Raw genomic sequence first — 19,732 nt, 5'->3', positions numbered from 1 at the left:
CAGATGACATTGTGATTTGGGGAGAAGACGACAGGAAGGTTCAAGAACAGTTGAATGTGGTGAATGGGAATATCGAAGAATGTGGATTGAAAATAAGTGTAGAAAAGAGTAAAACTCTTGTTATGACTAGAGGGGAGAAAGAAGGGAAAGGTCAGATTAGACTTGCAGACAAGCCCCTGGAAGTAGTGGAAACGTTTAAATACCTGGGGAGTGAATTAATGGAGAATGCTCGACTGGATGCTGAGATTAGTAAAAGGATTCAAGCTGGAAGTTGTTTCTATCATAGTGTAAGAAATATGTTATGGGACAAAGATGTGCCAATGGAAGCAAAGGATACTATGTACAAGATGTATTACGTACCCATAACAACTTACGGAGCAGAAACTTGGACGATGACAAAGAAGGATGAGAGTCGAATACAGGCAGCTGAAATGAAATTCTTGAGGAGTATGATACAGAAGAGTAGACGAGATAAAATAAGGAATGAGAAAATCCGGGAAGAAATTGGAGTGGAAAAAATGAATGATAGAATAGAGAAGAGTCGACTAAGATGGTTTGGGCACATAAAGCGAATGAGCGACGAAAGAATGCCGAAAAGGGTGATGGAAATGCAAATCCAAGGAAGGAGAGGCCGTGGACGACCACGATTGAGATGGAAGGATACCATCCAACGCAGCATTATAGAAAGAAACCTGGACTGGGACACAGTGTTGGAGGAGGAGTGGTGGAAAAACCGAAGAAAGTGGAGAGGAACCATATTTGCCCCTACCCGGCTACAGCTGGATAAAGGGAAATGATGATGACGATGATGATGATGCTGCTGATGTGCTGTTATGGGGAGAAACAGAAGCTGGAAAAACTGATTGAGTGGAACAATATGTTCAATAACGTAAAAAAGAAAAGTAGAAATGATCAACTGGAAAGGAACAAACCCGACCATCTTTTTGGAAGTAACGAAGTTAGAATCAGTTTCTCACTTCAAGTAACTCGGAAGCACAGTCTCCAGAGACAATGCTGTCAAGCAGGAAATACTCAGCAGGACACACAAAGTATCAAAGTTTTACAATCAAGTCAGAAACCTACATTGGGAATGCAAAATACCACCAAAAGCTAAAACAACCCTGTACCTCACCTACTTCATACCAGTTCTCACATATGGTTTGGAGGAATATACTCTACTAAACAATGACTACAGTGGAATTCAGGCAAGAGAAATGAGATTAATTAGAACTATGAATAGTTACTTATCGTATGGCTTTTAGTGCTGGGAGTGTCAGAGGACATGTTCTGCTTGCCTGGTGCAGGCCTTTCTATTTGATGCCCGTGGTCGACTTGCACGTCTGGATGTTGGATGATGAGGTGGGGAGGAGGTGAAACCCAGTGTTGGCACATAACCTACTCCTGTCGAATAACACCAAGCAGTCTGCTCAAAGCTTTACATCCCCATCTGATGGATGAATCACCATCAACAGCATCATATACCCTCACTCCACATAAACACTGCAGAGAAGTTTGGAATTGAATCTCGGCTTTTGGCATGGAATCTAGTGATTAGAAATAGTATACCACCACATCTCGTACCCTGCCGGCCAACATTCTGATGGTGAAATTTTTTTGACCAATGGGGCTCGAACCGACTAACCTTGGTGTTGGACTGTATAGACTTCACACCTTAACGATCATGACCATCAGGCGGGCTATAACTGGAACTTCTCAAAAGGACAAAATCAGAAATGAAGTAAACAGTAGGGTAGCTGGCATTGTGGTCCCTATTACCAGTGTAATACAGAAGCGTAGACCTCATTGGTATAGGCACGTTATGAGAATGAAGGGCGAGAGACCTGCGCGAAAATACTTAAACTGTACTGTCCAAGGAGAAAGACCAAGGTTAAGCCCAAGGAAGTACTGGATAGACACAGTGAAATCAGATGTGGAGGTGGGAGGTCTCCGATGGGAAGATGTCCTGGAACAGAAGATGTATGCAGACAGGAAGAAATGGTGAGCACTTGTACACCACACCCAGGAAACTGGAGTTGGAAAATGATGATGATGATGATGATGATGATGATTCTCTCTCCTCACACTCTACATCTATCATATCATCTACCCCTTCTCACATTCAGTAGTTCATCGAAGTAATCCTTCCTTCTTTTCTTTATCTCTTTTTGGTTGTGTTATCTTTCTGCCTTTCCCTTTCACCTGCTTTTTGTAGACTCTTTCTTTTCTCTTCCTTATAAGTCTATATAACATCCATTTGCTGCTGTACTCACTGTCTTCCAAGTGTTGTGTAAATCCTCAGCTTTTCTTCACTTACTACTTTCTTGCACCTTCTGGAATGTCAGAATCTCAAAAGATTGCAGAAAATATACTATCCCATTGTTTTAATTAAAAGGGTGACAAATGTGGAAACTATAGGGTCATAATGTTATCACACACCCTGAAGCTGTTGGAAAAGGTTGTTAAAATGAGAGTTAGGGAGATAATGCAATTCTTTTACCTTCTCATTCCACTTTGGGGGGTCTCTTTTTCTTTTACTCTTTAACCTCTCCTGCCACAAGCACTCTCTGCTCAGCTTATACAGGACTTCTTGAATATGTCACATTCCACTTCTACACTCTCCATCCTCAGTTCTGGGTATATATTGTTTCAGTTCATATTGGAAATTTTCTTTTATTTCCATACTTTTTTCTTTCTCTTATTTCTTTTATTTCCACTATTTTTCCTATTTTAATTTTCGCTACCACTACTCTAGGGTCTCCATCAAAGGCTGCTTTTAACAACTGTCTACGATTTGTTCTTTCCACCAAGGTAATCAGTTATTGCGTTTGTCCTTGTCCTTCCCCATTCATATCTTGTGATCTTTCTACTATTCTTCCTCCTGAACCATATATTGCACACCCTTAACCCATTCTCACACAAATATCCACTAACTTTTTTCCCTCTCAGTGGCGTATACTGTGGGCTACCAAAGCTATCAGTGAAGCCCAACCCTCAAATGAGAACGATGGAAATCTGAATCTTATTATAATGTAAGCATCTGACACATTCTTCTATTTACAAAACTTGAAAGCATTGAGAAAGAACGTCGCTCATATTTCTGACAGCAAGGCATCAGAGACTAACATCGCAGCCCAGGCCTTCGGCCCACTCCCCTCGACCCGCTGCGTGAGGCTTGCTGGCGAATTTCGGAACGAGGGGATGCTAACTTTGAATTGTGCTACGCTTCGGTCCGTCAAATCGCCGCCGCTAACGAGGGAGACAGCGGTGGGAAGAGAAGGCCCGAAGACTCGAAGTTCTCCGGAAGTGTCCGAATTGATGGGATTCACCCATGTGCTACAGTATCACGAGTTTGTTTTTGCATGTGCAGGACATCTTATTGGTAGCTTATAGTTGGAAATTATTGGTATATTTCACTTGATCTTAGGACAATTTTAGTTTATCTGAAGTTACTGTGTTTAATGTGATTGTGACCTTGTGATGTTACTTTTGTGAAATGGCTGAACCGTGTGTATGTTGTTGGATAAACCATTCTCGCAACTGAAATATGAAGATAAATTGCTGATAATTAAAAATGGTAAACCTACCCCACCTCTTCCTCACTTACATTGTGAACAGGAGGAGAAAAACAAGAATCCATACCAAGGGTATTTCAACTTAAGTATGAAAAGTATTTTTGGTTATGTGGCTTATGCGAACTTCACAAACTTTTTTGTTAGCCATGCTTATTGTTTGCAACTGAGATAATAATAATAATAATGATGTCTGCCTCTGTGGTGTAGTGGTTAGTGTGTTTAGCTGCCACCCCTGGAGACCCGGGTTCGAATCCCGACTCTGCAACGAAATTTGAAAAGTGGTACGAGGGCTGGAACGGGGTCCACTCGGCCTCGGGAGGTCAACTAAGTAGAGGAGGGTTCGATTCCTACCTCAGCCATCCTCCAAGCGGTTTTCCGTGGTTTCCCACTTCTCCTCCAGGCAAATGCTGGGTTGGTAATTAACTTAAGGCCACAGCCGTTCCCTTTCCTCTTCCTTGTCTATCCCTTCCGATGTTCCCATTCCCCACAAGGTCCCTGTTCAGCATAGCAGGTAAGGCCGCCTAGACGAGGTACTGGCCCTCCTTCCCAGTTGTATCCCCCGACCCAAAGTCTCACATTCCAGGACACTGGCCTTGAGTGTAGAGGTGGGATCTCTTGCTGAGTCCGAGGGAAAAACCAACCTGGGGGACAAACGGATTAAGATAATAATAATAATAATAATAATAATAATAATGCATAGTTTCTGGAAAGGCTTGATGGTGACCTGATGAAATGAATCGTGAAGACGTCGTAAGCACCCAGTCCCCGAGCTAGAGGAATTAAGAGTACGAGGAGGCTGATTCTTTAGCTATCATCTACATTGATCAGTTGTTGAGTATTGGCGGTAACAGAAGCTAGGGCTTGTGAACCATCCTTAACACAGCAGGCTACTCCGATGGCAATTAGCTGGAGCTCAAAACCCTTAAGGCTTGATGTTCACTAAACCAACTATCGAAAATGGGTACCCTAAGTCTAGTGATAGCCCATGTCTTAATTGCAGCATTCGCCACTGCTCCCCCTTCATTCCTTTTTCCATATCCATAAGGTCGAATTCTTCCATTCCTTTTCTGTAGCATCCCACCATTGAATTAAAGCTTCCCATGACAGTCGCTTCCACAGCCTTTATTTTTCTCTCCAGGAATTTGTCCAGTTTGGGGTGCATACACTGAGATGAAATCCTTTACTCTATTCTCTGTCCTTAACTATATCTTGATTTTGTCACTTACGTAGTCCACATTATTTACATACTCATCTAAGATCGTGTTGGTTATTATCCCCACTCAATTCTTTGCCTTAGGTTCTCCATTCCAGCAGAGAGCGTATCCCTTCCTTAACTTCTTTCCTTTTCCTCTCCACTTAACCTCATTCAATCCCATCATACCTACATTCTCCTTCTCAATAAAATCAGTCCCATCTTCTGACTTTTCAGTCAGTGATACAAAGTTGTTTATTGCCATCTTCATAACCTTCTGTACTGGTCGCCCACGTATTACAGTTCACTCCATATAAGATCTGCACGTTGCTTCCAGGGAATTCCCTAGCCTTGTCTGAGGCTGATTTAAAGGCGCCACTTTCAATTTAGGCTGTTATTACAAGGGCGTTACCACTCCCAAAGGCCTTGTAGACGTTCTGCCAGCTGACTATCAGGCTGCTCCTAACATAGAGTAGACTCTTTCGCAGCCGCCCCAAACCTGGGGTCAGATGCTACTCGATGGATTCCAGTGTAATTTCTTGCACTTATGGGACCATCACTCCACCTAAATGAAACTCATTGACCTGAATTCGTGTGTCACTTTAGGGGATCGCTTTATTTACCGCTGCCTGACACTTTATGTTGAGTCTCTGGCTGTGCAGCCTACTCATTACCGCAGCAGGTAACCAGCCAAACAGGCTTATGATAGTGTACCCAGAGCAAAGGTTTGGAAAACAAATGCTAGAATATGTGCTAGCAATGTACAGAAATTGTTGCAGTAGTGTCCAGACACGTGGGGAGAACAGAGTTGTTTTGGAATGGAACTGGACTACAACAAGGAAGTGTGCTATCACCACTGTTGTTCATAATGGTTATGGATGAAACTGTGAAAGGAATAATGGTGAAATATGGGGACAGGGAGATGAAGGAAATGCTGTTGACAGATTATATTTTGGTGTTGGGGAGCAACAGAGAAGTACCGTACAAGAGCAACTTAAAATATTGAAGGCAATTATTGAAAATTATGGAATGAATATCAGTGCGGAAAGAGTAGGACAGTGGTGTTGACTAGAGGAGAAGGGAAGTGAAAGGAATTATAAAAATAAAGGGACAATACCTTGAATTTGTGGAGAGTTTCAAGTACTTGGGTAACGAACTGATGCAGGATTCAGGGCTGGACTCGGATGTCAGTAAAAGGATACAACACTGAAATACAATCTGTCAGAGTGTGAGAAATCTTGTGTCTAGACAGGAAGCAGCAGTGAAGTGTAAAAAGCTGATATCTGCCCAGTAATGACATACACAGTAAAGACCTGGACACTCACAAAAAGACAGAATAAAATCCAGGCCAATGAAATGAAATTTTTAAGTGTTCTGATAGGAAAAACAAGAAAGGACAGAGTAAGAAATGAGAATGTCAAGAAAGAAATCTGCGTGGAAAAGCCTTTTGACAGAATGGACAGGATGGAAGAGGGAAGGATGCTGAAGCAGATGATGGAGACCTAGACAGTAGGGAGGGCAAGATGTAGACCCAGGCTAAGATAGTTGAAAACAATCAAGAATAGAAGAAATGTGGATTGGAACATAGTTAAAGAGGAATAATTGTGATCGGGCAGAGGGAGATGGAAAGATGCAATAAACATCCCAACTTGGCGGGAGCTGGGTGAGGGAAATGGATGATGATTAATTAATTTCTGTATTTTGTGAATTTAGCTTCCAATTATTGTTTTTAAGGGTACCAGGTAAATATATATTACAATATTCTGAGAGAAATGGTATGAAAATCTTGTCAATTTATTGATGCTGTCGATTGGGTTAAGTGTGATTATTTTTTGCAAAGGCATCAAAGTGTGAAATGCTTATAAAATCTTGTCCTCTTGTATTTTCATTTTTCATGACCTGTTAACCACTTTTTATTGAATTTTGAAAAAGTGACAAAATGTGAAATTAATTCAAAATACAAAAATTATACCAAAATGCTATATAAAAGCAAAATTAACAATTTTTTAAAATATTGTACCTTTTCTCTGTTTCTTCTGGAAACTTCATCTGAGGAGTTTGTACACCCTTGGAATGTTTATTAAGGCTTGACGACCGTTTTGCGGAAATGAAACGCTGAAATACATTGTCACGTTCCTTAAGGTCATGCATATCGTGTCGCAATCTAACCTGTCCTGAAAGATGTACTACACCTTCACACTATATGAAATGTAGTGTGACCACACAACAGCTCATGTCATGGCTGCTTATGTCAGCAACTTGTTGCTCAACCATTGCTTTCATTCGCTTGGTGTAGGTCAAGTCAACAAGTGCTAAGATGGTGAGGTCAAAAATTATCTATAAAACAACAGACAGAAAATTATAAACAGAATGTTTTATGTCAGTGATGGTGAAAGTTTAATGTGTAAGTTGTGTAAACAGCACCTCGAACGGGAAAATGAAGTTTTAGACAAGCACGTCAAAAGCCAGGGACATGTCAGTGCAAAATAATGTTTTAAAAATAAATCAGGAGAGAAGCAACGTGGAGTAAAGTGGTAAGCCGCCATACAAATGATGCAAGATAAAGTGAAATGTGCTTTTGTTGAAGACACGGTGAAGATGATTTTAGAGACGAACATCTCTTGACACAAAGTGGATCATCCAGCTTTTCGGGAGTACTTGTCTACGTATGTACCTTATTTTAAGGTTGTATACTGTGTATTTAATTGTATCCAATTATTAATACTAAGAGAGCCATTAATTTCACTAGGACGTTCCGTGTTTACACTTTTCAGAAGGTGTCTGAAAACAAAAAATTTAATTAAATTAAGGGGAAAAATAACACAACGATATTAAGTGCCCAATATTAATTACTGTGGTATGGTAGAGATCTTGTGCTTAAGTCATTTTAGCTAATTTATTTCAATTCTGGGTTCAGGTACATGCCAAATTGGGAGTTCTGCCAAAAGTAAATTGCAACATAAAGATGTATCTTACTGTGGAGAAGCAATGAAAGCTGAAATTAGGGGAAAGCCAATTGTTATAGTTGCAGAAGAGACTTCAGACAGGCAGGGATGATGTGTTTCTGCAGTTTTATTCTGAATAATATGTGGGAAAACAAACCAGGAGGTATTTCTAGGTAGTTGTAGCTTTCTTCACAAAGCAAATGGTACTACTTGTACTAGGGCGATCATTGACACTGAAAGAATATATCTCGTATGAAAATGTACTTGTTTTGGTATCAGATTCAGCTCGATACGTGGGGACATGCTTTAAAGCCTTGGAAACTGTAATTGGTGACCATCTTGTGCACTTTCTGTGCTTTGTGCACAAGGTAAACTCAGTTGGAGATGCAATTTTAGAAGAAATGTAACAAGTAAACCATTTTGTGTCTATATTGAAAATGGCTATCTTACATTTAAAAAAAAATTATAAATGAAAAGTTCTTATTAATTTTCTCAAGAAAAGTTATCCAAATCTTCCAGCAGTAATATTTATTTTCCCTGTGCTCACTCGCTGGAATTCATGGATTCAATCTGTGGAAAATGCTAACAAGTATTTAGATGCTTTAAAATTTGTTAAACAGCAGTTCTTCACCTCTCATAAGTACATGAGGGTTGAGGCAAAAGTCATTGTTACAATTTTTTTCCGTGCAGATATGTGACCGCATCACGAACTGCTATTTATCGTGTGGAAGCAATGCAGGCATAGTGTATATTTACAATAACAGGTGGCTTTGTGATTGGTGGTGGTAGCACAGAGTGTGTTGTGAAAACTTGTGTGGCAAGCACCATGTGCGATGGAAGTAGCGCACATACATCAAAATAAAACTAAGAAACAATGTTAGGCTTTGGTCCATCCAATCAATACACATCACTTTACAACTGAACTATTTAAATAAAAACATACTAAAATTATTTAGGTACGGTACATGCTTCGTCTCTATTTGAGACTTCAGCCATAAAATCACGGGGTAGATTACAAAACTCGAAATCAGAAACTGAAAAATTGGAAGAAACCAATGCCTGTTTAAGGACTATGAGAAATGCAAAAGATATAAACATATATACATTATTTAGACAAATTGACCTCGCTTCTTGCAAAAACTTTTTTCTTCAATGTTAAAAAATGAAATATAACTTCAAATAGATAAGCCTGCCATAACGTCTCGTATGAAATCAATGTCCATTGTTGCTGTCTGTATTTAAAACAGAAGTTTCTTTTGAACTGTTGCGAAAACATAGAACAAATGTACACAGATTTAATGGGGTAGTTTCACACTTCTTGTAAATAATCTTTCAGCAAAGTTAAATATAAACGACTTTACTTGAAAAACGTTGCAAGCATTGTTGGAATCTGGTGGTTTCAGTGTGTTGACCGGGGAGATCGAAATTCCGGCCTCGGAAAAGGATTGGTACTAAATCCATATCCGGAACATTTAAAAGCATTAACCTGTAGGATATTCTTTGAAATTGAGCTATTTTTAGAAGAAATCTGAAGCTTTATGAGATTACCTGCCGTATGGCAAAGACCAGCGCTGCATGACCGCCTAATGGCCTTAATCTTGCCAGACAAAATAAATCTATTGTATTGTATTCGTGTCTTAAATCTTAAGAATCTTAAGAAGACTGCCTGTCTCTCCAATTTTTCTGTTTCTGATTTTGTGTTTCGTAATCTACCACGTGATTTTATGGCTGATGAAGTCTCAAATAGAAACAAAACATGTACCTAAATATTTTTAATATGTTTTTATTTAAATAGTTCACTCTTAAAGTGATGTGTATTGATTGGGTAGACCAAACCTAACATTGTTTCTTAGTTTTAACTGTATCAATATGGATCTACATGATGAAGTTCGTAAATTGTTGTACATCAAAATAGCCGTTTTCTGGGGGAGAAATGTGAGAGAATATCACAGCGAATTGGTGGAATCGCTTGTGAATAATGCCTTCCCATACCGTACGTTAGCATTAGGGTAGGAATGTTTCAGCAAGGATGTGTGGCAGCTGGTGATCAGCAATGCTCGGGCCCGGAGCTGCTATCTCACCATCAGATAGCTCCTCAATTCTAATCACGTAGGCCGAGTGGACCTCGAACCAGCCCTCAGGTCCATGTAAACATCCCTGACCTGGTCGGGAATCAAACCTGGGGCCTCCGGGTAAGAGACAGGCACGCTACCCCTACACCACGGGGCTGGCTGGGCTACATGCACTCAAAGGAATATCTAACTGTACTGGGAGAAAGATAACTCGTAGATGTTCCGAAGTTTGATGAGAGAGTTCAGGACACATGCAACTACCTTTCTGCATAGGCATTTGTCGAAATGGCTCGACATTCGATTTTTCAAGCGGTCAGATATCCTGTGTCAAGCTATGTTTGACATCAGATTTTTGATGTAGAGAGCGAATGTCGAGCAGACCTCGACGTTCGAGTGGAAAGGATTAATATCAATAGTTTTGTTGAGGTATATGAATATCTTCATTGGCAACTTTTATGTATTATGCAGAAAAATAAAGATGTAGACTGCCCACAAATTCTGTTGGCAGGTAAGTTTAAATACCCACAGTTTGCCCAAGAAGCTCTCCAATGTATTTGGGCTCCTACAACAGCATAGATTGTAAGTGACTGGAGAACACAAATGACAGAACACAATATTATTCTAGTTTTGCATCAGTATATATATATATATTTTTTTTTTTTTTCTTCTTTGTTTTGTACCAATTGTTCTGTTTTTCTCTGTTACTTTAATGATATTAATTTAATTTAAAAAAAATGCTCAATTTACTTTATGGATTTTTATCTACAACCTTTTACAAATATTATTTTCATTTCACTCTAATGGCATTTCAAAAGACATTTATCAGTAATCATCATCATCATCATCATTTCCCATTATCCAGCTGTAACCGGGTAGGGGCAAATATGGTCCCTCTCCACTTTCTTCAGTCTTTTCACCACTCCTCCTCCCTGTGTCCCAGTCCAGGTTTCATTCTCTAATACTATGTTGGATTGTGTCCTTCCATCTCAGTCGTGGTCGTCCACGGCCCCTCCTTTCTTGCATTTGCATTTCCATCACCTTTCTTTGGCATTCTTTCATCACTCATTCGCTTTATGTGCCCAAACCATCTAAATCAGCTCTTCTCTATTCTATCATTCATTTTTTCCACTCCAGTTTCTTCCCTTCTCATTCCTTATTTTGCCTCTTCTACTCTACTATCGAGTATTATATTTCTCCAAAATACAAGAAAAGAAAAAAAAAGAAAAATGCAAATATTTCAACGTTACAAAATGCTAACTGTTCAAATCAAAACACTAAATTTCTGATTTTTAAATGCTACAAATCACCACCCCTAATTATTGTAAGTGGATAGATGTTAAAATATCAGCCCTCTGTAATATTTATGAAGAAGAAATATTTCTGATCCTTCCCAATGTTAGGGTATCAGCTGAAGCAGAAGGAAAGTGGGGAAATGAACAACTCCTTACGTTGTGAAAACTTTTGTCTGATGCAAAAGAAACTACAGTCTGTCTCAGCATGTTTGAGAGTTGGAGTACACAACATTTTCGAGGTTTGGTTTTAGTAACGCACTCCCTATATGAACAAATGTACAAAAATGAACGTTGCTCAACTTATAGTTTAGAAGAAATATAACAAGCCTAACATATGATGCTCTTGCTTATTATTAGCAATATAATTTGAGTTTTCCTATTCTTCCCACCTGTATATACAAATATGTTACATCTCCCAGACATAGGGAGCCAAGTTACTGGACAGAAGAGTTTGCGGGAAACGACGACCCGTTTCGCAAACATGTTCTTTGAGCCCAGTAGCTCGGTAACTGCTGATCCAAAGCAAGTGTCCACTTTGCTTGCTTGTTCTAAGTTTATTGTGAATAAAAATAATACACAACATTTATCAAGTGTACTGTTTAATTAGTTGGAAGTGCAAACGTCCGTCCTGTATATGTGTGTGCGAGAAAGTGCCGTAATTGTAAACCATGTGTTAACCAGGCCAGTCTGTGATTAAACATTAAAAAAAAAAAGAAAGCCACCGAGTGGCGAGAAGACGTGTGTGTTAAATGTGTTTTCTAAATTTTGTGAAGAAAATCCCGGATGTACTCTGGATGAAGTAACAATGTGCAGTGGCCTATGTAACTTGTATTTACAAGGTAAGCATTTACCATGCTAGGAAAGAACTTAAGGTTGATAGGAAACTCGTTACTCCTAAGAAAACTGTAAAGCAACAGAGCTAAGTGAAAAATATGCAAGTTTTACAAAAGACGCTATCCATAAAAAAATTCACAATTACTTTTTAAGAAATGAAATGCCATTTCTGAATAAAATATTAGCTTCAGTTAATAGTGATGATTTATTACCTAACTTTTCTCGTGCAACTCATCACAGACTTTTAAAAATTATAAACTTCACTTATGTATCTTGAAATCGCCAGTGTGCGCTTATTGAAAATGATGTAATAGTGTTGTGGAGAAGAAAGTATTTACGTCAGATTAAGAAATTTTGTGAAGAGGGTAGACTATTTATTTCCTTCATGAAACGTGGGTAAATGCAGGCCGCACTACTACAAAATTTTAAAAGATGAATGTATAAAATCTAGCAAAGATGGATTTCTTTGAGGATTATCGATTGGATTGAAATCTCCCTCCGGCAAGTAGTAAATGGCTAATTGTTCTCCACATAGGAAATGAAAATGGTTGTGTGGGAGGGGGATTGTTATTGTTCGAATCCGTCTACAAAGGATTATCATGAGGAACTGGATGGAAACGTATTCGAGAAATGGTTTGTTGAAATTCTTCCCCGCCTAGAAAGCAATGCTGTGATTGTTTTGGACAATGCTCCCTATCACTGTGTTAAAGTCGAGAGAATTCCGAACAAGTCCTGGAGAAAGATGAACATACAGAACTGGCTAGACATGAATGGAATTTCCTATGATCCGCTGTGCATTAAAGTTGAACTACTGGCGCTAATACCACAGCACATTCATGATGCTTGTATTGAGTACAGAGTTGACAAGGCCATACCGGAGTCGGGACGACACGTATTAAGATGACCTCTGTATCATTGCTCCTTAAACCAAATAGAGCCAGGTTAAGGGACATGTGGCTCGAAATGTCAATTTAACCATTAAGGAAGTGCGAGAACTATTGATTGAAGTACTTGATACTGTCACTGCTGACTGTTGGAAATCCTGTATTCAAGACGTTATCGATGAAGAGGAAGCTAATATGTGGAAGCTGGATGGTATTGCGGAGGAAGTCCTTGAACGTTTTATCAACTTGGCTGATACAGATGACAACACTGACATGGAAGGAATAGAACAGCTGCAGGATAGTGAGTAAACTGCGAGTCTTATTGCTACCCATTAATGCATGATCATTTTTCTTTTGTGGATTTGTTGTATGTATTATGTTTCTGTTTAAACGGGTAGCTGTTATTTCATGAGTTTGTATACCTAATAGCGGCACATTTTGACTGGTGTGATAGTTATATAATACTAAATGTTAAGTTGTCCTTACCTTTGGTCTCTCTACTACAAACCTCGCAGCGAAAAATCGAATTGTTCTAACTCCTCTGTGATTAATAGAAATTTTAATGAGTATTGTTGCTCAGGCGATAGTCTAATGAAGGAAAGAGAATATTTTTTGGAACAAGTAGTATTTCTGAATACACGTGCTTGCAGTTTTTTCCATAGACTCTCAAACATGGTGAGACAGATTTTAGACATATCATAATAGAAGAAACTGAAAGCAGTAGACAAGTTTCAATTGAAGTCCTATATATATATATATATATAGGTAGGAAAATTAACATAAATAGGAACACACAGTAGGATAAAGTCAGACAGGTTGGTATTGGTAAAGGGAACAATAGTAAAGGAGATCTGGACAAGGATGAAAGTACTAAATGAGGACAAACTCCTCCCCTTTGTTTAAAGCCATCTTTAAGTAGATAAACACTCTCCCCATCAATCCCAGATCTTCTATTTCCATTTCTTCTCAACTCCAAACAAGCTCGTTTCTGCTCCCCAGCTGTCATCAAGAAGGGGTTGAACATTTATTTTAGGGGCCATTTTGACAGATCTTATTGGTTTTACGTCCCACTTTTCGGAGTGGCTGAGTTGCTGGAATATTGTTCCGCAGGAGTTATTCTGAAATGAGGCTGGCATATTTCAGCACCTACAATTACCACCCTTCTGAGCTGGGATCAATCTGCCAACTTGGTCTCAAAAGGACAGCTCTATCATTGGAGCACTGTTCCTGTCTTGTGAAGTTTATACTTATGTTATTGATCTTGTGTTTACTAGCTGTAAGGTTATTGAATATCATTTCTGTTTTTGGTCTAGTATCAAATATAGCATTGGCTCTTGTATTTGACAAGATTGAGATCATCATTCACTACTTTGACTTCATTGTACATGTGTCAGTTATTAGTCATGAAGATTATTTTAAGGTTTGTTTAAATTTGAACACTTTCCTCATCTGTAGCTGCTAGTACATGTGTCTATACTTTATATTATTTGCTATTTCAGATTCTTTCCATGATTGAAGAAGCAGCTGGAACGAGAATGTACGAATCAAAGAAACAGCTAGCTGAGTCTACCATTGTGAAAAAAGATGCAAAACTGAAGGAATTGAATGATGTGAGTTAGAAAGAAATTCTTATTCTAAGTTTAGGAAAAGAGTTCGTACTTGCTAATAGACACAATGATAGGAGAGAGTGGTGTAGGATGAGACGCTTTACATTTTTCAATTCATGCACATTAATCCTTGTACTAAACAAATGAAAAAACTTATATTACAGCATCTTAAAAAATGAAATGAAGTGGTGTATGGCTTTTAGTGCTGGGAGTGTCTGATGACATGTTCAGCTCACCGGGTGCAGGTCTTTTGATTTGACTCCCGCAGGCGACATGCGCGTTATGATGATGATGATGAAATGATGAAGACGTCACATACACCCAGCCCCCACGCCAGCAAAATTAACCAATGATGGTTAAAATTCCCGACCCTGCCGGGAATTGAACCCGGGACCCCTGTGACCAAAGGCCAGCACGCTAACCATTTAGCCATGGGGCCGGACAGCATCTTAAAGTACTGTAAAAGATACAAGATTATCTAGTACAATACAGCATGGTAAAAATTAAGATTTTCCAATTTGAATATTTCAGCTGATCTGTAAGCTAATATGTAGTATTGGACTGTCAAAACATTGTCATCATTAATGCAATTCTTAAGTGTTTCTTTTGAGAATCTTTTCCAAATTAGCACAGTTTTCTTGCACCTAATCCGTACACTTTTTATACTGGATCCAGTCCTCCAAGCATTGAATAGTTCTACTTTACAGTCTTGCTACATCTTTAACACTTGCTTTTTGCAATCAAATGTCATTTCAAGCAAGTTTCATATTGTCCTCGAACTAGTAGCCCTTTCTGTGTCCTTGTTCTTTTAATTTTGCTTTCATGACAGAACATGTAATGACGGAAATTCAATCATTTGTATGTCTGGTGCTTCTTGGACAAATGTTGGTAAAGTACTTTTTGCTCTGTGTACAGTGACTTCAGCTTTTGATTGAAACTGTGTTGTTAATACAGTAGAACCCTGTTTTAACATGCCCCCGCTTTTAACGAAGATTTTCGTAAGGCCTAGCCAAATCGCCATAAGCACAATGTTAGTTAAACCCCCTTCTAACGAACCTCGACATAAGGAAAAGTCTGTTTTTAAGGAATATATTTCACATAAATTACCATCGCACATGCCGTTGTAACAAAAATTTGTGATACGATACTTTTTTTCTAAACTTGCTTGAATTAATTAACTTCCATTTTCACGTAATCTCAGTCCAAAGTTAACGTGTTAAATTAAAGCACCCCTAGAGTGATGTGTGGAACCATGATAAATTGGCACAGCCTTTGGAAATCACTGTTATTGGGAAGCAGCAGTCGCTGTCATGATAGATGCTGTTGGTTGGTCATGTCCAGTGAACTGTGGGCAGTACTGGAATGATGGCTGTATGGGAGTCAAGTGTGGTTTCCGACGAGACTAGCTGTACGGCCTAGAGTCATGACTGACATATTTGTACATGCCACAAGACACAAGTAACTTCACAAAATATAAACATTTAGGTGGAAAGTCTCTTGCAAATTTCACGTGATTTACAGTGAAAGATATATTTCAGAAGATTAAAAGCAATTAGAAACTGAAAAGGCTGTGGATATTGAAAAAAAGAAACTGTATTCTACAAAAAATTACGGAATAAGTAGAAAGTCATGCCATCCATGGCTTACGCTGCGTGAACAGTCATCGACATACCCCAAGTGTAAGCGCATAAAATGTAGAGCTGCTCAAGGTCTACAAAAAAGTCCACGGGGACATATACTTATCTCCAACCATTTGACCTTTAGAGCGATTTTCGTTCATAGTTTGTGGTAAAAGGAACTTTTTAAATAAATAAATAAATAAATAGAGATTTCCCCCAAATTTTATATCGAAGTGAAATGTCTAACATCCTCTAGGCCTCGTTAAGGATTAAAATAATCTTTGAAGTACATAATTAGAGGCGCGCGGCTGTGAGCTAGCACCCGGGAGATAGTAGGTTCGAATCCCACTATCGGCAGCCCTGAAAATGGTTTTCCGTGGTTTCCCATTTTCACACCAGGCCTTTCCTTTCCCATCGTCACCATATGACCTATCTGTGTCGGTGCGACGTAAAGCCCCTAGCAAAAAAAAAAGTACATAATTTGCATGAACGGTTCGGGAGTCAGGACCGTTTTAGTCGAGGTGGGTGGCTGTTTAACCTTAAAATATCCATAAAAATGATTAATTTCATATTGTAAAGCGCGGGATATTTCTACCATCATATTTTTCAGCATCCGCAATAATGGCAGTCAATTATAATGAATTTAAAAATGTATGAATAATCCCATAATGAAATTAAATATCCTATGTTTAGTCATTATCAGAAAAAGGAGAATCTTCACTAACAATAGTTGGATAGTTAAGTCTCCAGTGAGGTCAGCTTCCTTAACCTGTAGCCACAGCGCTGTTACACCGGTTAGGCATTTCCGTCTCTCAGCACCAATCGCTGCTTAGGAATCATGCAGAGTGCGCAGACTGAAGGATATCTGCAGCTTCATTCACTGGTTTTGTTCCAGTTTTCCAGGTTGTGCTACATGTTACATTTGTGTCTGTGATAAATGTTGTACTGCGATTTACAGCAGACTACGTTCATTATGGCTGCTAAACGTAAGAAACTGACTCTTTCACAAAAGATCGACTTCACAAAAGATGTTGAAATTGATAGCCAAGTACCATTGTCACAGATGGCAAAAAAATATGACTTGGGACCCTCTACGCTGTTTGGCATCATGAAGCAGAAGGAAGCAATTCTCACTGCGGAAGTGGAGTGCAGTTCTAGGGCAGAAATACGGAAGCATACCTGCCAACCCTTCGGATTTACCCGGAAACTTTCCGTTTTTTAACTCTTCTTCCGATTTATTTTTAATTCTTCCTATTTTTTTACCAGTATAACCTCCAGTACAGTCAATACTCTTCCCCTAGGATAAAGGATAAATTCTTAAGTGCTTGTGTAAATTACCTAACCTCGTTGTCAAGCATTTTTATTTGATGCTTTATTTCGCTAGTGTATCATCCGTTGCCTTCGTGTATCGTGTTTCCTGCTCGCTACTGCTGGATGTGTGCTTTACAGCTGGCGATTCAGGACGGCAATCATTCTAACAAGCAAGAGAGGCTAGCGAGCACTAGTGACTTGGTTAATCGGGACGAAAGAATGAGTTTCTTATCGCGTGGTTCACGCACTATTAACATCGTTTCTGTGCGTAATTTCGTTGGAGTTGTATGCCACGTGTCCACGTGTTTTTTCTAGCGGTTCTGTGCTTTTCCCCGTGTCATAGTCGCATGTTAATCATGTATCAGACATACCGATCTGTTGTGTATGTGGTACTGTCGTGTATTTCAGTGCATTTTTGTTTATTCTTACTTCATCATTTTAAGGAGTTTAATGTATTTCAGGGAGTGACAGTTTCTGGTATTTTCTCTTCACGTTATGGCCAAAAAAACATAACAAATGTTATCTCCAGGTGTTCAGAAATACCTTACCTATAAAATTAAATCTCCGTTCATTTTACAGTCTATTAAAGGAAACTATTATGCAAATCACCTCGGGAGATAAATTTTATTTCGAGTTATCGAAAATTCGAGATATAGAGAATACCATTTTTGAGCATGTATAGCACATAATTGAATCATGTATCTAAGGGCTTTTACTGAATACATTATGTTTAATGGTGCTGGTACTTAAAAATATACGAAGAAACTATTTTACGGCATCACTTTAATTATAACACTTATCATAGTAACTTTTTAGAAGACAGGATACAGTACATACAGTAGTGAAACAAAAAACATATCTCCGTTAACATGTTTGGAAAAAACTCCGTTAGTCTCTTCTGTTTGTTGCGGTTAACCTTTCCGCCCTTCATGTTGAAACTTCTCGTCAATACCACGCAGCAAAGTTTCGTAAATGGAGCTTGTCATCCGCAACTTCGGGCTTGCTTTCGTATGTGATAATTAACACACCTGAGAAACGGCGAGGCATCGCCGATTTGCCGATCACTGGAAGTTCGAGTTTTTCGGTTTCCGTCATATTAGTTTCCAGCTTCACTGTAAGCCTTTCTTTACTTGTTAACTGTTGCTCACAAACCACAAATGCCGTATTGTATAATTAATGTTGTACAAAATTCGAGTTACAGAGTATTTTTTGCTTCAAGGGAGGAAATGTTTGCTTTGAGAAATCGAGAAATTCGTATAGCCGAAATTTTGAGAATAGAGAAATAAATATACTTGAAGAATACGACAAATGGCTGGAAAAACTAAGTTCGAGATACTGAAAATTCGAGTAATGGAGGTGTGAGATATCAAGGTTCGACTCTGTTATTATTCGTATGTATGTGTCACAAATGAGAGTGATTAGGTACGTTTTCGTGTAGCAATTTTAATGTTTTTCTTAGTTTAAGTTTTTAAAGTTAATGGTCAATTCACATTGTAACTGTAGATATGTATGCCTTTTATTCTGTCCTTTTTTTTTTCACTTAGACTGTGGCGCAATATATGTGACGAAATCCAAGAAAAAATAATCTTCCTATTTTTGATTTCTATAAGTTGGCAGCTATGCGGAAGAATATTCCTTCTTCGCCGTACGAGGAACTTGAAAACATAGTTAAATGGTTTGTGGCAAAAAGGAGTGAGAACGCTCCAATTGCCGAGAACATACTTTAACAAAAAGCTTGAGAAGTTGCACTTAAGCTGGGTTTGGTCGATTTTCATGCTTCTAGGGGCCTTTTTTGCTCGTTTTAAGAAACGGCTCAATCTTTTGTTCCAAAACGTGTGCCAAGAGTGCAGAATTACATGTGATATCAATCATTTTTGGTTCCGTATTGATGATACTTGACTTTATATAATAGCAATAAGTTACCGCATAATCTCGAAATCCACCCGCCACTGAATAAGACCCGAACCTTTTTTTTTCAAAGAACAAAATTTAAAAAAAAATGTGAAGTCAAAATTAATTACAATCTTTACTAACACACATCAGATGATTAGAAAATACAAATAAAAGTAAACAGACATTTCCAGAACGATATCCAACGAGTTCATTCATCATTTAAAGATAAAAATTTCATTGTTCCGTATTGAAATTATTGATGTTAAAAATTAAATATTTAATTTTTAACTTCATTCATCATCATCATCATCATCAGTACCAACTTCGGAACTTTCATCACCATCACCTTCCCACAAAATGTCGTCATCCCCGCCGTCCATAGCATTAGAAATGCTACATTTCCTGAAGCTCTTCCGTATGAGGTCTCCGGGGGCCTATTCCACAAAAGTATGGTCTTGTACATTACAAGTTACTAGTGTGGGTTCTTGTAATGTATGGAGTTGTACATTTC

The 19,732-nt window shown here is 38.6% G+C and overlaps 1 protein-coding gene across 1 annotated transcript in view; it reads left to right on the top strand.

Annotated features, from left to right (window-relative positions):
* SMC2 (structural maintenance of chromosomes 2) overlaps positions 1 to 19,732 on the top strand; it is a 349,885-nt gene that overhangs the window by 43,800 nt on the left and 286,353 nt on the right. The window contains exon 4 of the mRNA XM_067137430.2: positions 14,291 to 14,401. Coding sequence (XP_066993531.2) covers positions 14,291 to 14,401 — 111 coding nt within the window. The remainder of the gene's footprint in view (positions 1 to 14,290; positions 14,402 to 19,732) is intronic.

Source organism: Anabrus simplex, chromosome 1, assembly GCF_040414725.1.
Source record: "Anabrus simplex isolate iqAnaSimp1 chromosome 1, ASM4041472v1, whole genome shotgun sequence".
Taxonomy (NCBI): domain Eukaryota; kingdom Metazoa; phylum Arthropoda; class Insecta; order Orthoptera; family Tettigoniidae; genus Anabrus; species Anabrus simplex.
The sequence above is the reverse complement of the archived record's forward strand: the minus strand, read 5'-3'. Positions and strand labels throughout refer to the sequence as shown.